Source organism: Sorex araneus, chromosome 2, assembly GCF_027595985.1.
Source record: "Sorex araneus isolate mSorAra2 chromosome 2, mSorAra2.pri, whole genome shotgun sequence".
Classification (NCBI taxonomy): Eukaryota; Metazoa; Chordata; class Mammalia; order Eulipotyphla; family Soricidae; genus Sorex; species Sorex araneus.
The window spans coordinates 51,592,306-51,611,702 of NC_073303.1; the positions used below are offsets into that span (position 1 = coordinate 51,592,306).

A 19,397-nucleotide genomic window follows, 5' to 3' on the forward strand; every position below is an offset into this window, starting at 1 on the left:
CCCCTGACCTCACCCTTGAGCCTCACCCCTGGGCTGGGCAGCAGGTGAGTGTCCCCATGCCCCTGCCCGTGTCCGCACACGCCCAGGGGAAGGCCAGGGAGCTGCTCGACCCGACTGTGGCTTTGGTCGGTCCGGGGGGAGGAGGTGACGGGCCACGTCCCCGGGGGTGCGGGGAGGGCCGGGGTCGTGAGGGAGGTCGGCGTGTCCACAGCGTCCCGATGTGACACGGCGGGTGTCCGGGCGGGAGGCAGCCCTGGGGGCGGCCCCTGCTGCCATCTCCAGCCTCCCTGGGACGGTGGCCCCGAGAAGGGCTGGGTCTCGGGGGCCTGCGGCACCGAGGAGACCGAGGGGGGGAGGGGACTTGGCCTGAGAGCCGAGAGCTCTGCCGGGCACCGCGCAGCCCGGCGTGGCGGGAGCAGCCCCACACGCGAGCCGGGAAGCTCAGTGTGCTCCTCCCGCGCTCCGGGGAGCACCAGGACGGAGAGACGGTGGGGAGCTTGGCCGGGAGCGGGGGGGCAGGGGAGAGCAGGGTCCCTCCGCGGGAGCCCGCACTGCACAGAGACGCTCCGAGACAGGCGGCCGCGGCCCTGCGGGCTCCCCCAGAGTCCCTCTGGCCGACCGGCCGGCGTCTGGGCAGAGCTGGGGCTTGGGGTCTCCCAGGCCCTTGCCTCTGCCCGCGGAGGCGTCTCCCCTCCTGAGGGGCTGCACTGCCCGCACCTCAGGGGCCTCTGGGCGTCAGGCGGGTGGGCTGGTGCCTCAGCAAGCTCTCGGCCCCTCGGTCCCAGCCTCCCGCCCCTCCCCGGCCCCTCCTGTTGGCCAGGCGTGAGCTCCGGAGCCACTGAGGGCAGCTGCCCTCTGGAAGAGAGTGGCCGCCCGCCGGGCAGCAGACCCTGCTCGGGCCAGTGGGGAGGGTCAGGGCTCCCTCCCCTCCCTTCACCCGCCCCCACATCTTCCCAGGGGCCCACCAGGACTTCCCCAGGGGTCTGCCAATTTCTTTTGGGAACTGGCGTGTCTACCGGCTCCGCCCACCTTGTTGGGCAGCGCTAGCGTCCAGGGGCACGGGCTCCGCCTGGACACCATCGACCACGGGCCTGTGGCTGCCCCCCAGGCCCCCGCCCCACGCCCCCCCTCGGACCCAGGCCGCAGCCTGTGCATACAGGGGATGCTGAGTCAATATTGACCCATGGCGGCCCCTCCCGGGAACTCAGCAAATATTAGTGCCTTGTTAAAGCCCGTGAAGCCCTTTCAAAGCAGGATATTACGGTCCATGCCTGGGTGAGTAATCTATTAATGAGCCCCGGGATCAAGCTGTTTACCGTTCAATACGCAGACCAGGGTCATTAGGAGTCTGGAGAACTCTGGGGCCCCTTCCTGACCGGCACTCTGGCAGCAGGCAGCAGGCCCCTGGCCGTGGGGGCCACACAGGCTTGGAGGCTCCATTCCTTTATCTCACACTTGACTCAGTTCCTGAGGGATTAGCGAGCTACAGCCGAGAGCAGAGCAAGGGGGCACCGAGGGCGAGGAGGGAGGGGCCAGTGGTGGACACGGGCCAGTCCCTGAGCTGGTGATTGGCTCGTGGCCCAATCACCCAAGCCGGCTGGAAGCCGTGGAGGGCGGCCCTGTGCAGGGACCCGGGAAGCCTGCTCCGGAGGGTGCCCCTGTGTTCCTGCTCTTACAGACAGTAGCCCCCACATGTCCACCCCCGATCTTCTCGTCTAGCTCTTATTCCCTATCAAATTTATATGAAACATTCAAGAGTTCTACAGATTCTCGGGCCAGAACTATAGCACAGTGGGGAGGGCCTTTGCTCTGCACGCGGCTGACCCGGGTTCAATCCCCGGCATCCCATTGGGTCCCCTGAGCCCCGCCAGGAGTAATTCCTGAGTGTAGAGCCAGGAGGAACCCCTGTGCATCGCTGGGTGTGACCCAAAAAGCAAAAAAATGAAAGAAAGAAAAAAAGAGTTCTACAGATTCTAACACTGTTTCTGCAGGACCCCACTGACCCTTCCGGCTGCGCCCCTCCCGGCCCGCCAAGCCAGGAGTGCTGCTTGTGCTGGCTCCGTCCACGCGTTCCACGCCACCTGCTGCGTCTGTGTAAACTGCCCCGTTCTCGTCTGTTCCCCTACTTGCTTCATTCTCGCCGCCCCCTCTAGCCCCTTCAGTCGGCTTTGACCAGGGAAGATCATCATAGAAGCTATTGTCTCCCATTGAGTAAATCCACCACCAGTTTCCTTTCTTGGGAAGGCTCTCCCAACAGTGCTCACGGGCTCGGGAGGCCCCCCTGCGGTTCTTGGCAGCGGGGTTATTGGTTCAATGCAGGGGCAGGAAGATTTGGGCTGCTCGGGCCCTTCGCTGCTGGGGACCCCCGGGCGGCTCCAGGGCTGCCCCCAGCGGGTCTGGGGGAGCAACGCTAGGGGCTGGCCCTGGGCTCCCCTCAGTGGCGCCACCTGCCAGCCCACTGCTGCTGTCTAGGTGGGGTCAGCCCGGGCCCTGTTGCGTCCCCCGTGAGCGCGTGAGCAGCTGTTGGACCGAGAGCCCGCGGGAGTTGGAGCTGTGCCCGGCCCAGCGCTGACCGTGCCGCTCGCACCTGGGCCCCACCCTGCCCTCGCCCCTGCTAACCCAGGCGGCTGTGCCGTCTCACGTCTCCTCTCCCCATCACATCATCCTGCTCGCACCCCGGGCTGCCTCCGAGCCGGTGTCGGGGTGCAGGCACGCAGCCTGGAGGTGGGGCGCTACGTGCCTGGCCCTCGGCCCCCGGCTCAGGGCCCGCCGCCCCCTGCACCAGCAGGCCCGGGACACGAGCACCAGTGCTGCCCCGCGCCGGGTGACAGCCGTGCCGAGCTCAGGACACCGGAGCTTGACTGTCCCAGCCTGGTGGGTGCGGGGAGAGGGGCCTTGAAGCGACCCCCTCCCCTCCCAGACTGGCGCGACCCCCTGTTGGCCAGAGCAGGCCCTTCTCCTAGCCAGGGCCCGAGAGTGACCCACCCCAGCCCGGCTTCTCCCGGGCTTCTCCCCCGCCCCCATCCCCCGCCCTTCCCCCATTATTTGAACATTTGGACACAAATGCTGGATTTGGCATATCTCAGCCCTCCTGAGATAGGGCAGGCAGTATCTCACCTAATGGCCATCTAGCCTCGATCGATTGATCCTGGACTTGTTACTTTCCTTGGCCCTTCCCCCTGTCATTGCGGGGGGCCACAGCGGGTGGTGCTCAAGGGGCCCTGTGCTACTGGACTCTGACCCTGGGCCTCGCACACCCAAGGCATGGGCTCTGCCTCCTGCACCCCCACTCTTCACCCCTGCCTTCGTAGGAGGGCATCGGTCGCTGTGCTGGATGACTTCCCCGTGTGCGTTCAGAAACCACAGGCAGGACAACTCTATTGCTTCAAATGCAGATTTTAGGGACACTTTGATATAGGCCTGGCTCACTGACCTGAAATGGGTTACAGTTCATTGACCTGACTTCCTACCAAGCCACTTGTTCAGCTCTCCAGGAGTCATGGAAAGGCTTGTTTTAGGGACGTGTCACTCAGTGAAGCACTCAGGGGATGCCCAGTGGACTCCTCTTCCCCCTCTTCCTCCCCCTCTTCCTCCCCCTCCTCCCCCCTCCTCCTCTCCTTCCTCCTCCTCCTCCCCCCTCCTCCCCCACCTCCTCCCTCTATGTCTATTTTTTTTCCTTTGGGGCACTGAGTTTTGCAATACAGGTATTGAAAAGTTACTGTGCACATCACTCTCCCTCCTTTCAGTTGTCAGATCTTGTCTAGAGTGATCATTTCAATCGTCACTCTCATCGTGGTCCCTTCTTTGTCCTAACCGCCCTCCCCGCCCCCTCCTTGGCAGCTTCCACCCATGGGCCAGTCCTTCTGGCCCTTGTTGCTACTGTCCTGTACTGACCTATGTTTCTACAGTGTGAATCTCATGCTATACACATGAGTGCAGTCATTCTATGTCTGTCCTTCAGACTCATTTAACTCAGCAAGGTACTTTCCATGCTCATCCCTGTATAAGCAGATTTCATGACCTTAGTTTTCCTTATTTTTCCATCATATTCAATCGGAGGTTTTGCCTGACCAATGTTGCTGTTGTCCCAAAATTCCAAACGGGATCGGACCACCGTCTCCTTCATGCAAAATTCTACTTCACAGGGCAGGGAGAAAGGTCTGCAAAGTTTAAGTTTAAGAAGGGAACTCCCAGAATGACCACCAACTGGGAGCTCTTTGGCACTATTGCAGCAACGTGGGAAGATGCCATCTTTGATAACATCGACGAGGAATACAATCGACTGATTCAGCACCTCCATGACTGCATGAAGAATGCTGAGAGTGAGAAAGCCACAGATGCCTGTCTTTGGAAACTCTTGAGCTCATTCGTCAACGTGGTTTGACACGAGCCTCAGGCAACCACAAGCTAATGTCCGAGCTCGCAAAGCTGTGCAGAGATGCGATAAAGGAAGACCTCAAAGAGAGAAGAGCAGCAGTGTTGGCTGATGCTGCAGAAGCCGGGAAAAGTGTTCGCAATGTCCGCCTGTCCTTTACCAACTAGTTACAAGACCAAGATTACTGCCCTCTGACGTCCTGATGGATCTATCACTTCTTCCAGAAAGGCAATGGAGAGGATTATTCACGACTTCTACTCGGATCTCTTTGACAGCCATGTCCACCTGCCCACATACCAAATTCCGCAGGATGGATATGTCGTTCCCAATGTCCTCCCTTCCAAAATCTGACACGCCATTTCATTGGTAAAGATGTGTACAGCACCCGGTCCAGACAAGGTCAGACCTGAAACACCTGAAGAATCTGCCGCCAGTACTCATCAATACACTGGCCTGACTCTTCACACACTACCTGTCTGGATGCAAGGTTCCGTCTCAGTGGAAAACCAATAGGACCATTCTGTTGTACAAGAAGGGAGACATCCACAGCATCGGTAACTATCGCCCAATCTGCCTGTTGTCTGTCATAAGTTGCTCACTCGTGTCATCCTGAATAGAATAGGCAGAACACTAGACGAAGGACAACCATGCGAGCAAGCCGGGTTCCGAAAAGGATTCAGCATGTTAGACCATATCCACACAGTAACCAAACTCACTGAAGTTTCGCGAGAGTTCAAGATGCCGCTCTGTCTAATGTTTATCGACTTAAAGAAGGCCTTCGATTCTGTTGAGACTGAAGCAGTCATCAAGGCCCTGGCCAAACAGGGCGTTCAAACTCAGTACATCAAGATCCTCCTTGAGCTGTATTACAGATTCACCACCAGGATCTCACCATTCTACAAGGAAGTGACCATGGATGTAAAGAGAGGGGTGCAGCAGGGCGATACCATTTCACCGAAACTCTTCAAGTCTTGAGTGCCACCCTCAAGAACGTCACACAACAACTGGAATGGGAAGGAATGGGAGTGAAGATAGACAGTCGGCAACTGCACCACCTCTGCTTCTCTGATGACATCGTTCTCATAACGCCAAACATTAGCCAAGCAGCACAAATGCTGGCCGACTTTGACCACGAGTGTGGAAAGGTCAGACTGCAGCTGAACCTCAATGAGACGATGCTCATGAAAAACAAACTAGTCCTTGACACTCCATTTGCTCTCAATGGAAAGAACATCTCCGAATGCAGCAGCTATGTGTACCTGGGTCGAGAAATCAACATGAGGAACAACATGAGGACCTGCCAGAACTGCACAGGAGGAAGAGAACAGCGTGGAACACCTTCAAAAGTGTTGAAGAAGTGGTTAAAAGGAGGAAGAACCTCTGACTCCAGGCACATCTTTTCGACTCCAATGTTCTTCCTGCACTAACATACTCATCAGAGACCTGGGCCCTATGCAAACAGGATGAGAACGTTGTTTGGGTCTCCCAAAGAGGAATCGAAAGCTATGCTAGGAGTATCACGTTTCACTCAAGTGAGAGAAGGAATCCGGAGTTCCGACCTCCGTCGACAGTCAAGAACCAGGGATGCTGTCTCGTTTGCCAAGGCATCAAAAATCAGATGGGCCGGAAACATAATGCGATTCAGAGACCATCGCTGGACTAGAGCTGTTACCGACTGGATTCCATGGGATGTCAAAAGACCGAGTGGCCGCCCACCAACGAGATGGTCAGACTTCTTTGTCAAAACCCTGAATGAACGGTTTGAGGCTTTTCCTGTCCCTGGAGCGAGCAGATACCATTGGGCTACACTAGCACACGACAGGAACGAATGGAGATGTTACTGGCGCCCGCTCGAGCAAATCGAAGATCAACAGGAAGACAAGTGATACAAGTGATCTGGACTTAGAAAGTTTCTGACTGTAAAGTGTCAGGCACACAGGCACCAACCCCAGCCCACCACAGTGTCTGGGCTACCACCCACGGCAGGCTCCCCCCCACCCCCCCATCTGAGTCCTGACAGACACTTCAGAAAACTTACTTACAAACTGCTGTTGAAGTTCCCTTAATTAACTTTAAGTAATTTTAAGTTACTTTACTTTAAGTAACTTTAAGTAACCTTAAATTTCCTTAAGTAATGTAAAGTTTTTACTTTAAGTAACTTAAAAGTTACTTCAGTAACTTCAGTAAACACAAATGTATCCTAAACAAAGTTGTTCACAGTGAAGTTATTCTGGGCATCAGTGTTCCAACACTAACCCATCCCACTACCAGTGTGAGTTTCTCTCTGCCATAATCCCAAGTTACCCCTCCCCCCTCAGCCTGTTCCCTTAGAAGGCACAAATGATTTATTTTATCTTGCTTGCTACAACAAAATAATAAATGGAATCATCAAAAAATAGTGCAGTAAAAAAAGTTTGTGAAAATTGTTTTATGTCACAACAGGGTTATTGAAGTCATTTGTCTGAAGGTTTGCTGAGTGCTTGTTGCTAGTTGAGCCTTCTCTTATTGCTTTTATTTATTGAGCTTCCTTGGCTTCGGTACTGCTTTCCCACCTAATTTGCTGTGCTCCTATGGGCTGTTGGTATTGTGGATTTTGGAGGTGCCTATGTGGCCACGTGTTCCAGGAGCTCGGGACCTATGTGTCTGGAAGTTTTGTCAACTTGGCCTCTCTGCAGAGGTTAGTCATTAAGTGGTAAAGTTGGGTGATTGTCTGGTGGAAGCTGTGGGGTGGGGGTGTGCCGGGGCTTTGCCAGGGCAGGACACCCAAAGTCCCACTTACCTGTGAGTTTCAGTGGCTTTGCTGGCGTCTCCTGAGATTAGTCACCAAGCTGCGAGGCTGGGCCATTAATTCCTTTGTCAGCTGTGGGGTGTGTGGTTGTGGGGCCTTCTGGCAGGATGAGGGGGTACGGGGAGGCTGCCCTCCCCACTCCAAGAGGCCCCCGAGTTTCCAGCTGGAAGACCGGTGTGCCTGTGAGTTTCATCTCTGTGAGACACATTTTTCAGTGCAGTTATTGTCACCTGGGTCCCTTGGTTTCAGCCCTTCTGGCTCCTGTGCTGTAGATACCTGCAGGTCCCCAGTCCCTACCCCAGCTGGCCCGGGCCCCTGCCCCCGGGAGACCTCCAGACCTCCTCTTCTTGCTTCCCTCATCCATTTCTCTTCTTCTCCGGCATTCTCGTTTCTGTAATCTAGGGATAAGGATTTTCCCACTTTTGATACTATCCATTCCCCTGTTATATTGTTCCCCATACCACAAGTTGGTGTTGAGAGCATCTGGCATTTCTCCTCATCCTTCTGACTTACTTCACTTGATGTAAGCGACGTTATGTCAAGTGAAGCTTCCATCCGAGTCACAGAGACACACGGACAGATGACTTGACAAAGAAGCTGGATCCATGGAGTAAAGAGGCCTCTTCAAAAAAGGATTGAGGGAAAACTGGATAGTTACATGCAAAAAAAAAAAAGAAATTGGATTAGAATCTCACACTTTACACAAAGACAATTCAAAGTGAACCCAAGACCTTGATTAGATCAAAATACATAAAGGGGCTGGAGCAATAGCACAGCGGGTAGGGCGTTTGCCTTGCAAGCGGCCGACCCGGGTTCGAATCCCAGCATCCCATATGGTCCCCTGAGCACGGCCAGGGGTAATTCCTGAGTGCAGAGCCAGGAGTAACACCTGTGCATTGCCAGGTGTGACCCAAAAAGCAAAAAAAAAAAATACATAAAATAAATTAAGGCAAATACAGGCAAAATGCTCCAGGATTTAAATCTCACAAGCATTTTCTTTTTTAAAAAATTTTTATTTTATTGAATCACTGTGACAAAAGTTACAAAGCTTTCAGGTTTAAGTCTCAGTCATATAATGATCAAACCCCCATCCCTTCACCAGTGCACCTGTTCCCCCCACCCAAGAACCCCAGTATACCCCCCTCCCACACCCCTTCCTCGCACCTGAGTGGCCAATGATCTTCACTTTATTCTCTCTATACTTTGGATACATTCAGTATTTCAACAGAGAACTGACTATTATTATTTGTAATTTTCCCCCAACAATCAAACCTGCTGAAAAGGCATCATTTGATAGTTTGTTTTCCATGGCTAAGAATGAAGATTATAGGATTTTGGATTTCTGTTGTTTTAGCTCAGTTTACAGTCTACATGCATTTCTATAAGTCTCTGGGTGCCAAAATGGGTTAGTAGACCTCCCGGATAATAGCCTTTAAGGAGCAGAAGGGCTGCGTCGTGTGCAGCTGCTCCGGATCTCATCTGGGCAGAGAGCATTTTCAATGACATAAATCCTTTGGAAAACACAACAGAAATAAATATAAACAAATAGGACTATATAAAATTGAAAATGCTTTTTTATGACAAAGGAAGCACAAGCTAAAATGAAAAAACACCATACCAAATGGGAGAAAAATATTTACACACAATCAACATCATCATCATCATCATCCCATTGATCGTCCATTTTCTCGAGCGGTCTCAGTAACGTTACATAGGACAAATACGACAAATGGAGATGAACTAATTACACACAATACATCAGATAAAATGATTAATATCCAAGACATGTAAAGCACTCACAAAGATCAGCAGCAATAACTCTAATAGCCCCATAAAAACAGGGAGTGGAGATGAACAGACACTTCTCTGAAAAGGACAGATGGCTGGCTGGTGGCACACGAGGAAAAGTGCTCATCATCTCTTATCAGGGAAATCCAAACTAAAATAAAGTGAGATGTCACCTCACACCAGTGAGAATGGCACATGTCACACACATCAGAAAGGCTAGAAGCCACGTGTGTTGGCAGGGGTGAGGGGAAGAGGAGCTTTCATGCCCTGTGGAGGGAACATTGTCTGTTTCAGCCCCTCTGAAGGACAACATGGAGATCTCCCCCCCAAAGTAGTAACAGAGCACCCATAGGACCCAGCACTCCCCCTTCTCGGTAACTACCCCAAGACACAAAAACATTCATTAGGAAGGAATTATGTTCACCTATCTCATTGCATCACTTAGCACCATAGTCAGGACAGAGACGCAGCCAACCCAGCTGTCCAATGACAAAGGCGTGTATCATGAACTTCGGTATATATACACACAGTGGAATACTATGCAGCCACAAGAATGAAACGGTGTTCTAAATGTGCACTGGTGGAGGGATGGGTGTTCGATCATTACACGACTGAAGCTCAAACATGAAAGCTTTGTAAGTGCAGTTCATGGTGATTCAATTAAAAAAAAAGAAATGGTGTTCTAATGGTAGTTTACTTTCTAATTTCCAGTTAGTGAGGTAAACCCTTTCTACATCTTCAGCAATTCCTTGAGTTTCCTTTGCCCTGAAGTTATTAGATTTATATATTAAAACCCACATTTGTTCTTTTCTCCTTGGCCTATAGGTATTCTTTTGGGATGCTTGATAATGATCCTGTAAATTACATAATTTCAAACACAGCCCCTGAGTCCATGGTTTTGCTTATCCATCACCTTGATATGGAGCATTTTGTCCTTAATTGAGTGAAATGTATCAAATGTACTTTTATGAAATGGAAAAATTTTAGAAAATACTAAGAAACGCTTAAAACAAAAAATACTTAAAACAACAAACACTTAGAAGATATAACATTTATAAACAAGAGTCTGTTGTGTTTCATATATGAAACAATTGCAAATTACACATCACCTACGAATAAGGACTGCTGTACTGCTTCCTTTGTGGCAACAATGTTACCTCCAATGAAACCATCCAGAGAATGGCGGTGCCCATCTGAAGCAGGGAAAGCCCAGCTGTATGATCCCAGCTTCGTTCCTCTGTTCCAGGGCTTGTTTATGTAGGTAACATTCCACTCCTCATTTGCTGAGAGGCTATTTTTTTCTATCATGTATGGCAAAAATCATTGTTTATTTTCATTTTTCTATTACTGTGGTAAACTGCATTAATTATTTGATGCTAAACTCATTTTTTCCCCTTTAGACAAATAATTCTGAATCATGATGTATCAGTTTTTTTGTCTTTTCTCTCTTTTTCTTATATACCTATGTTTATATATATATTTAATTGAATCACAGAGAGATAGACCCTTACAAAGCTGTCCATGATTGGGTTTCAGTATATAGCGTTCCAACACTTATCCTTCCACCTGTGAACATTTCCCAGCACCAAATTTTCTTTTTTCTTCTCTCTCTCTCTCTCTCTCTCTCTCTCCCTCTCCTCCCTCTCTCTACTTTTGGGCATTATGGTTTGCAATACAGATACTGACAGGCCGTCACGCTTGGTCCTTTATCTACTCTCAGCACGCATCTCTCATCCCAGACAATTCCTCCAACCATCACGGACTCAGTGACCCCTTCTCTCTCCCAGCTGCCTTCTCCCCCAGCTCGTGAGGCAGGTTTCCAACCATGGGGCAATCTTCCTGGCCCTTGTCTCTACTGTCCTTGGGTGTCCGTCTCATATTATGTTATTTTTATACTCCACAAATGAGTGCAGTCCTTCTATGTCTGTCCGTCTCTTTCTGACTCATTTCACTGAGCATGATGCTCTCCATGACCATCCACTTATGAGCCTTATAATTTTTAAGACATGTTCTCTTTCTGGCTTGGATTTCCTTTCTTGTCTGCTGTTCTGAGGATGTTTGCTCTCCTTCTCCTAGCACACGCCGACGGTGGCTTTGGGATCTCTCTGGTCGTTGCCGTGTCAGGGTCCTGGCCTGGCTGACCTCGATGTGAGAGTTCGCCTTCTGTCTTTCGTCTTTATCTGCTCAATGGCCCGAGACTGTCTCCAGGAAGTGAATGTCGCGGAGCCTCTGGGTGTTTCTCCAAGAGCTGTCAAGCTTGGTGCTGTTTGCCTTTCACACTTCCCGTGCCTCTGGTGACTCTGCCCAGCCCCTTCCCCAGCGGGAGCCTGCTGGAGAGACAGTGCAGAGGTGACGGGAGGTCGGGATGAGGCGCCCCTCCCATCTGCCTCTGCCTCCTTGTCCCCCCCCCCCTCGTGTTTCCCAGCAGTGACCGTGGCCCTGCTTCTCGGGGGACCGTGTTTCCCCTAGAACAATGGCAAGACCAGGGTAGGATTTTCTCCGGCGCTCTGATGACCCCCTGACGCACTGGGGGGCCAATCCCCCCTGCCCGTGCTTCCGCAGAGCGGGCCCAGGCCCGGACAGTGCGCTGGTTCTGTTCTGCCTCTCTCCACTGCCCACAGGTCCTTGTTTTTGTGTTTTTCCAGAGTTTGGGCTGTTTTCTCCGGGAACGTTGAGTCCAGAAGCCAGAGCGATAGGACAACAGAGAGGGAGTTTGCCGTGCAAGTGGCTGACCCAGGCTTGACCCCCGACCCCCCCCCGCCGGTGCCCCTGAGCCTGCCAGCAGTGCTCCCGGAGTGCAGAGCCAGGAGGGAGCTGTGAGCACCACCAGTGTGGCCCCCAATCCAAAATAGAATAAAATAAAATAACGCTGTGTGTGTGTGTTGGGGGGGCGGGGTGCAGGGTCCCAGCGGCCTGCCTGGGCAGCAGCAGCTCCGGCGTGGCGGGGTCTGTGCCGTGGACCCTCCTCCATGCGGGGTGTTGACTCCTGCTGCCTTTCCTCACTCCAAAGATCTGTTGGCTCTGGGGGGTTATTTATCATCTCACCCACTGTTCCAACCCAAACACAACTGTTTCGGAATCCATCTCGGCCTCTGACAGGGAGGCCCGCGCCCTCCCCCCGCCCCCTGCCCTGGCTATCGACTGGATCCGGCCTCCCCTGCCGCGTCGTCGGCACTCAGCCTATCATAAGGGCCTTCCACGTGGTGGCCCGGAGGAGCACTGTGTGGAGCTGGGCTTTGAGGAAGCGCCCTGGGGGGTGCAGGCATCTCCCTCCTCTGTCCTGGCGCCTGGGCCCAGGAAGCGCAGACTTGGCCTTCCTGGTTCCCGCCACGCGGCCGGCGGAAGTCTTCCTGCTGCTCTGTTTTCTCTGCCCCCCCCCCACCAGGATCTGCCCATTAGAGGCGGCCAAGGGGGACAGCTGGACCCTCTCCCGCTGGTCCCGATCATAAAGAAACACGGTGTCAGGGGTGTGGGTGCGGCTCAGACACGCCCGGGACAGGTGTGAGAGGTGCCCGGGACAGGTGTCGGGGCCAGTCAGGACCGTTTCGTCTCTTTGAAGGTGGAGAGCCAGGGACACGGCCACAGGACTTGCTGTCACCCCAGTGCTCCCCTGGCCCAGGGAAGGGCCTTGGGCTCTCGAGGGTTCTGACCTCATGCCTCTGGGTCACGTCCACACTGGCAGACGCTCGAGTCCAGTGTCCAGAGACGGGCTGGGAGGGGGTGAGATGTGCCCTGGGAACCAGCAAGTCGGGGGCGCAGGAGACATGATGTGGGGGCGCCCGTGCAGGAGGGGAGCACTGGTGTGGGAGCAGCTCCCATGCCAGACACTGAGGGGGCACCCAGGCCCGGGGAAGGGGAGCACCCAGGCACCGAAGCCACCTCTGCCCCAAGTCCTTTCTGGGTGGGGGGCTGGACGGGCTGGACTGTGCTGTCAGCGCCCCCCAGAGGGAGCAGGAGGGGCAGCGACTCCACCGGTGCCGTGCAGCAGGAGGGTCAGTCCAAGCCAGAGGGCCCCCCCAGCACAGCCCCTAGTGGCTGAGGGGAGTGGGGGCCTGGGGGAGCTGGGCGCGTGTGCCGGACACAAGCAGGCGGGGCGGGGTGGCCAAGGCCCCTAGCAGGGCCCTCGGGGAGCCGACCCAGCCCCGAGCATGTGCCCACGAACTGCATCCGGGTGAGATGCAGTGAGTCGGGGGACGGCCCGGGCGCAGGGGGAGCTGGGGTGGGGCAGCCAGCGGGGGGGGGGGGGGTCTGCCCAGCCCAGACTCCCCGAGGCTCCCGGCACACGCGCAGGCACTGCCCGTCCTGGCGACTCCCGGGTCAGAGCCTGGAGCCGCACTGGGCCCCGCGTGTCCCCCTGGTGGGGCACAGTGACCCCAGCAGTGGGGGTGGGGTGGGCGCTCTCAGGGGCAGGCTGGGGCCCCACCGATGTCCTGGCATCCCTGCAGAGGGGCCGCACAGGCCCAGCGTGGGCACTTCCCTGCTGGCCCTGGCCCAGGCTGGCACAAGTCCTGCTCCTAGCACCCAGCCCGGTGGCTGACCCGGAAGTGGATCCTCCTTCTCTGTGGGGGCATCATGAAGGCCCAGCAGAGACGTGGGGTGGGAGCGGCTGTCTCTGGGGGCCCCCGAGGCCCTGTGGGATGAGCCGGGGGTGGGGCTGGGGGCGGGGCGGACACACTGCCCCGGGCACCCGCGGGTATAAACGGGGCGGGCCAGGACCCAAGCCCACTGCCGCCATGGACACTAGAGTGCTGGGGGTGCTGGTCCTGGTGCTGGCCCTGGGGGTCTCCGGCTCGGCCGGGAACTACGTGGGCCTGTGTGAGTACTTCGCTCGGGACGGAGGGGCAGTGGGAGTGCCGGGGGCGGGGGGAGTCGGGCGCGGGGCTCCCCGGGGGGCAGCACTCTGCCCTCGGGACCTTGTGCCCAGGTGCACAGGATGCTCAGGACACGAGCCCTGGTCAGCTGCCCCCACGCTCCAGACAGGGAAACTGCGGCTGGAGGGCCGCCAGCCGCCCTGGGTGCCCACCCGACTGGCTGCATCACCCTCCCTGCTTAGTCATTTTCTAGAAAGTTCTGCAGAAAGGCTTGGGTCTTTAAACACACTCACAAACAGAGGAGACGGTCCTGGGACGTCCCCCCGAGTGGGAGCCTTGCCCCCTACCCCGAGCTCCAGCCGCCCGGCTGCTGTCCATGCGGGAGTCGGGTGGGGTCGGCCGGTTCCCCCGAGGGTGGCGGGCAGTGCCCCCCTCCAGAGCCCCCACAGACCTCAGCCCAGACCCTGCCCTGGGCGGGGCCTCCCAGAGAAGTCTGGGCCCTGGGGGAGGGGAGAGGACGGGCAGGGCAGGGTGGAGGGGCCCTTGGGGTGTCCAGCTGTGAGGGAGCCCAGGGAGGGGTGTGGGGGGCGGGCGGCACCGTGGAGGGCGTGAACCTGGGCGCCGGGTGTGTGGGAAGGGAGGACCCCCATAAGGGGCGAGAGGGGGAGGCCGGCCCCGGGCTCCCAGCCTGCGCAGAGGGTCAGTGAGGGACAGTGCAGGGACTCACCTGGGCCCGCCCGTGGGGACCTGGATGGTGGGGCAGTGGGCGTGGTGCGGGCCCGGGCCAGGCGGGTGGCAGCTGAGCGGCTGTGTCCGACAGCGAAGGAGCAGTGCATGGTGCCTCCCAAGGACCGGGTGGACTGCGGCTACCCCCAGGTCACCCCCGAGCAGTGCAACAGCCGCGGCTGCTGTTTTGATGACAGTATCCCAGAGGTGCCCTGGTGCTTCAAGCCTCTGCAGGAGACAGGTGAGCCCCCGCTGCCCCCCGCCCGAGTCCCAGGAAACACAGGACGCTGGCTCAGGGCGGGGGTCGAGGCTGCTGGGCGGCGCAGGGCGTGGCGGGGCTGTCTCTGGGCTGTCTCTGGCTCTGCAAACAGCCCAGGGGCAGGGCCGGGTGGCCTGGCAGCTGGTGGCCGCTGGGGCGTGGCGCCGGTTCCTCTCCGCACCTGCCACTCCTGGGGTCCCCCTGCCCTGCCGCCCGAGTGCTGCGTGCCCGAGCCGGGGTGGGGGGACAGGGTGTGTCTGGTTGAGGGGGGCTGTCCCCGGGCCCCAGACCCCCTGCCCTGGGCAGGGACCTCGGGTGCTCCAAGCTCGGCCTGGGTGGCTTGGGGGTCTCTTCTGGAACCTTCCCCAGAGAGGGATGGTCCTGGCGTGGCCCTGGCCAGTGAAGGAAGCCGGGGGGGCCCGAGGAGGGTGGCCCAGCCCCGCACACCTGCAGGACGGGCAGAGAGGGCGTCGGGACAGAGGGCCCACTCTCGGGGGACCAGCCTGTGGCCCTGGCACGGCCCCGCGTGAGCTTGTGGGGGCACTCGGCTTTGTCTGCAGGGTGGGCTCGGGTGTACCCCACTCTGGGGGCAGCACTGCAGGCTCTGGCCCGGGACCCTGATGCCCAGAGGTGGGGACCGCGGGAGGGACCCCGTAACGCCTGACTCCTCTGTTCCAGAATGCACCTTCTGAAGCAAGTCTGCCGGCCCCGGACCCCCGAGCCCTGACACTGGCCCCCGCCATCCGCACCCCGTCCTGGCTGCCCGGCCCACCCTGGGCCTCCCTCGGAGGGGGGATGTCTGGCACCCCCTGAAGGAATAAAGGCCCCGTTTAGCAACAGTCCCCGCCATCCCTGGGGCCCGGCCCCTCTGGCGCCTCAGCCCTCACAGCGGGGGGCAGCGGGCGTCTCCGTCTGGGGTCTGTTGTCGCCGAGGGGGGCCCCAACCTCTGCCCCTGTGCTGACCCTGGGAAGAGACGCACCTGCTGAGGGGTCATGACCTCTCAGTGTAGTCACACGTGTCCAGGGGCAGTTCTGCTCCGACCCCCCTGGACCTGAGTCAGGGAAGGACTGGACTGATCCTCTCCCAGTGGCCCTGCCCACCCGCAGGCCAGGAGAACTGACCCCCAACCCGCCATGGCCAGGCTCCACCAGGCCGCCCCGACAGCCGAGCATGGGCAGAGCTCGGGGTCCAAGCGGCCCCTTCTCTGGGGTGACCGTGGTCATGGAAACGCAGAGACTGACCGTGGGAGCAGCGGGCAGCCCCAGGGGCTGGGATGAGACTGTCCCAGGGGTGAGGACGGGGTCAGGTCGCACCCAGCCTGCACTCGGCCTGTCTCTGGGGCCCCTGGGACGGGGCCGTCGTGTCCACACTGAGTCTCCTGGCAACCCCGGTCCCCACGGACTGAGAGGTCGCCTTGACTGTGGGGTCCTCCCCTCGGCCCCCCTCGTGCCTCTCTGGCAGGGAGACGCCTCCGGACACCCCCAGGGACGCCTCCTGCCCTGGACGCGCCTCCCACCCACCCCTCCCTGCACTCTGGGCAGTGTTGCGGGGACCCTTCTAGGCTGTCCCACCCTGCGTGCTGGGGCCTTGCCCCTCCCCACAGGCCCTCGGGTGCTCTGAGCACTGAGGCGACCCAAGGCAGACGGACAGGAGACGGGGGGAGGACAATGGACCCCGGGGAGCCCTGAGGCGGGGCCGAGAGTGACCACCAAACCAGCCCGTCCAGGAGGGTGGGACCGGGTGTGGAGGTTCACCTTCCCGAGCCCTAGGAAGTCAGGGCGAGTAGGGGAGGGGCGCGGGGCCGGCTGTCAGCCCTAGGAGGAGGTGGTGGCCCCAGTGGACAGCCTCTGGCTCCCTCTGCAGGAACTCATGGAAACCCCTGGGGTTCAAGAGCCACCCCGGGAGTTTCTGTCCACTCCCTGTCCCCCACCAGGAAGCTGGAGGAAGCATTTATGGGTGTGGGGCCGAGGGGCTCATTTTCATGCCTTCTGGCTGCAAGAAAATGCTTGTGACCCACCAGGCCACTAGACACCTGGCCCAAGGTTCTTGGGGACAGAGTGCCCCCAAGGACACAGAAAGCCCCGCCCTGAACAAGAAAAAGCCACGCCCCAATAAGTAAAGCCATATCAAGGAAAGCCCTGTCCCTGGTAAGTGAAGCCCACCCCAAGCAAAGGAAGCCCCGCCCCCGGTAGGTGAAGCCCCGCCCCATAAGTGAAGCCCCACCCCAAGCAAAGGAAGCCCCGCCCCCAGTGAGTGAAGCCCCGTCCCATAAGTGAAGCCCCACCCCAAGCAAAGGAAGCCCCGCCCCCAGTGAGTGAAGCCCCATCCCATAAGTGAAGCCCCAACCCAAGCAAAGGAAGCCCCGCCCCCGGTGAGTGAAGCCCCGCCCAGATCAAAGGCAGCCCCGCCCCAGGTTGCAAAGCCCCTCCCCAAAGGAAGCCCCGCCTAACTAGGAAGCTTCTTTCGAGGAAAGTTCTGAGAAGTTGACCCTCTCAGGGATCAGATAGACCAGGGTTCGATCCCCAGCGTCCGGATGGTCCCTGAGCACTGCCACGAGTAATTCCTGAGTGCAGAGCCAGGAGCAACCCCTGAGCACTGCCGGGTGTGACCCCAAAACACCCCCCCCAAAGAAGTTGACCCTTTCCAAGCCAGCAGTCCCCTGGTAGGTGCCTGGATGTCCCCCACAGCTCCTGCGTCAGGCCCTGGTTGCTCAGGGGGGCCTGGAAGCCCCCTGTCCAGGAGCAGAGGACACTGCTGGGGGTGTGGGCGGGGCACCCCCAGGCTCAGCGGGAGGCTGGACCCCATAGTCAGAGGGACCCCATCCCTCTGCTTCCCGAGTGGCCTTAGGAAGCTGAGCCCCGCACCCAGCCGAGTGTCACTCCGGTGAGAAAACCGTGGTCAGTGGCTGATCAGCAAACTGCGAGGGGGAGCCGGGAGCACTGTGGCTCTCCTGGCGGGGACGTCAGCCCCGCGTGCCGCAGCGAGGGGCCGCCCTGCCTGGCCTCCGTGACTTGTCCAGCTGGACTTACCCCCCAGTGGTGGCGGTGTCCCTGGGCTCTGCCGTCCCTCAGTGCGCCAAGCCTGGGGCCCGGGGAGGGTGGGGGAGGGGAGGCCACGGCCGCAGGTGTTTCTTGGGGCTGCTTCTCCAGGACACGCGGGTCTGTCTGAGCCTGGAGCCACGCCGGGCTCTGCACACCACCCTGCGGGGGACAGTGACCCCAGCAGTGGGGCGGGGAGAGGCGCTCTCGGGGGTGGGCCTGGGGCCCCTCCCCTGCTAGTGTCCTGGCATCGCTACAGAGGGGCTGGACAGGCCAGTCATGGGTCAGCACTGGGCACCTCCCTGCTGACCAGCCCAGGCTGGCACAAGTCCACTCCTGGCACCCAGCCCAGGGGCCCAGCAGAAACGGACCCCCCTCCCTGTTGGGGTGCTGTGGCCCCCACAGTGAGGCAGTACCCAGGCAGTGGGCCCCGGGGGGAGGGCCCCACCAGCACTGGGCACTGGTTCCAGCCCCTGGTCCCAGACTTGCAGTGGGGACTGGTGCCCCAAGGCCCAAGCCTCAGAGGGTCTCAAGGACAGACCCCGAGGGGCCAAACCCTGGCCAGGGGAAGTGCAGTGGGAATGCCCCACCCAGCCACCGTGGCCTGCAGCCCCCTCAGGCTGTCCACACACGTGTCCCTCTGTGTGCTGAGTGAGTCCGCAAAGGGCGTGGGCAGCATCTCCCCTGGGCTCCAGGTGGGTCCTGGCACCTGGGCGCTCCTGCCCACACCCCACTCTGTCGGCCCTGCTCGCCCCCCCTCACCCCTGTCCTCGGGCTCAGCCTCATGGGCCTGGCGCATGGCCCGCTCCACCTGGCCTCATCTGGCCTTTCACGTCTGCTCCTCGAGCACAGCCCAGTCCCCGGGGCTGAGGGTGGACAGGCAATCGGTGACGACGGCTGACCACAGGGAGCGGTCGGGCCCCGGCGGGTATGAAGGGCAGGCAGCTGGCAGCAGGACCAGACCCCTGCCAACCCACACTTGGTCACCCCTTTCGCTTTTGGGGGTTTCCCTGCCTATCCCCGACTGCCCGCTGGAACGGCAGGACTCCACGTGAGGGCACGGCCAGTGGCCTCTCCTGGTGCTGCCAGCCTGCATTGCTTGCCCAGCTGCTGCCGGATACCAGGGCCGCTCTGGGTCTAGCAGGTGGAGCTGCCGGCTCAGTGACTGGCACCCGGCACGTCTGCTCCTAGGCTATTTGTCCTGGCTGATGTCCCCTGGTGGCAGCCCCTGGGATGGAGCCAGCTGTGCCCACCCCACGATGGAGCCTCCCCAAGGAGCTGGAGCAGACCCGGGCCCAGCCCCGCCCCATGTGGGGTGCTGGCCGGGCTGGAGGCAGACACCCCGTGTCGTGGGGACCCACACTCAGCTCCTCCCCCGCAGTGGGTGGGGACATCCTACACCGTCCCACCCCCGTGCCTGTCCTCAGGGTGCCCCCACGCCCCCGTGTCTGCCCTGTGTACTCCTGGAAAACCTGCCTTTGCTCATTGCTTCCGCTCGCCTGGCTGATGGGCAGCACCCTTGAAGATGCCTCTAGCGTCCGTGCCGTGGAGAGCTCTGGCAGTCTGCCTCAGTGGGCCTAATGTGTTCAGCTTCGATTTCAAAGTCTCTAA

The 19,397-nt window shown here is 58.6% G+C and overlaps 1 protein-coding gene across 1 annotated transcript; it reads left to right on the forward strand.

Moving 5' to 3' along the window:
- The first annotated feature begins 13,684 nt into the window (after window positions 1-13,684).
- LOC101545554 (trefoil factor 3) lies at window positions 13,685-15,514 on the forward strand. The gene is made up of 3 exons (XM_004602508.2): window positions 13,685-13,766; window positions 14,583-14,729; window positions 15,426-15,514. The coding sequence occupies exons 1-3, from the start codon at window positions 13,685-13,687 to the stop codon at window positions 15,437-15,439; spliced, it is 243 nt and encodes an 80-aa protein (XP_004602565.1). The 3' UTR covers window positions 15,440-15,514.
- The last annotated feature ends 3,883 nt before the right edge of the window (window positions 15,515-19,397 follow it).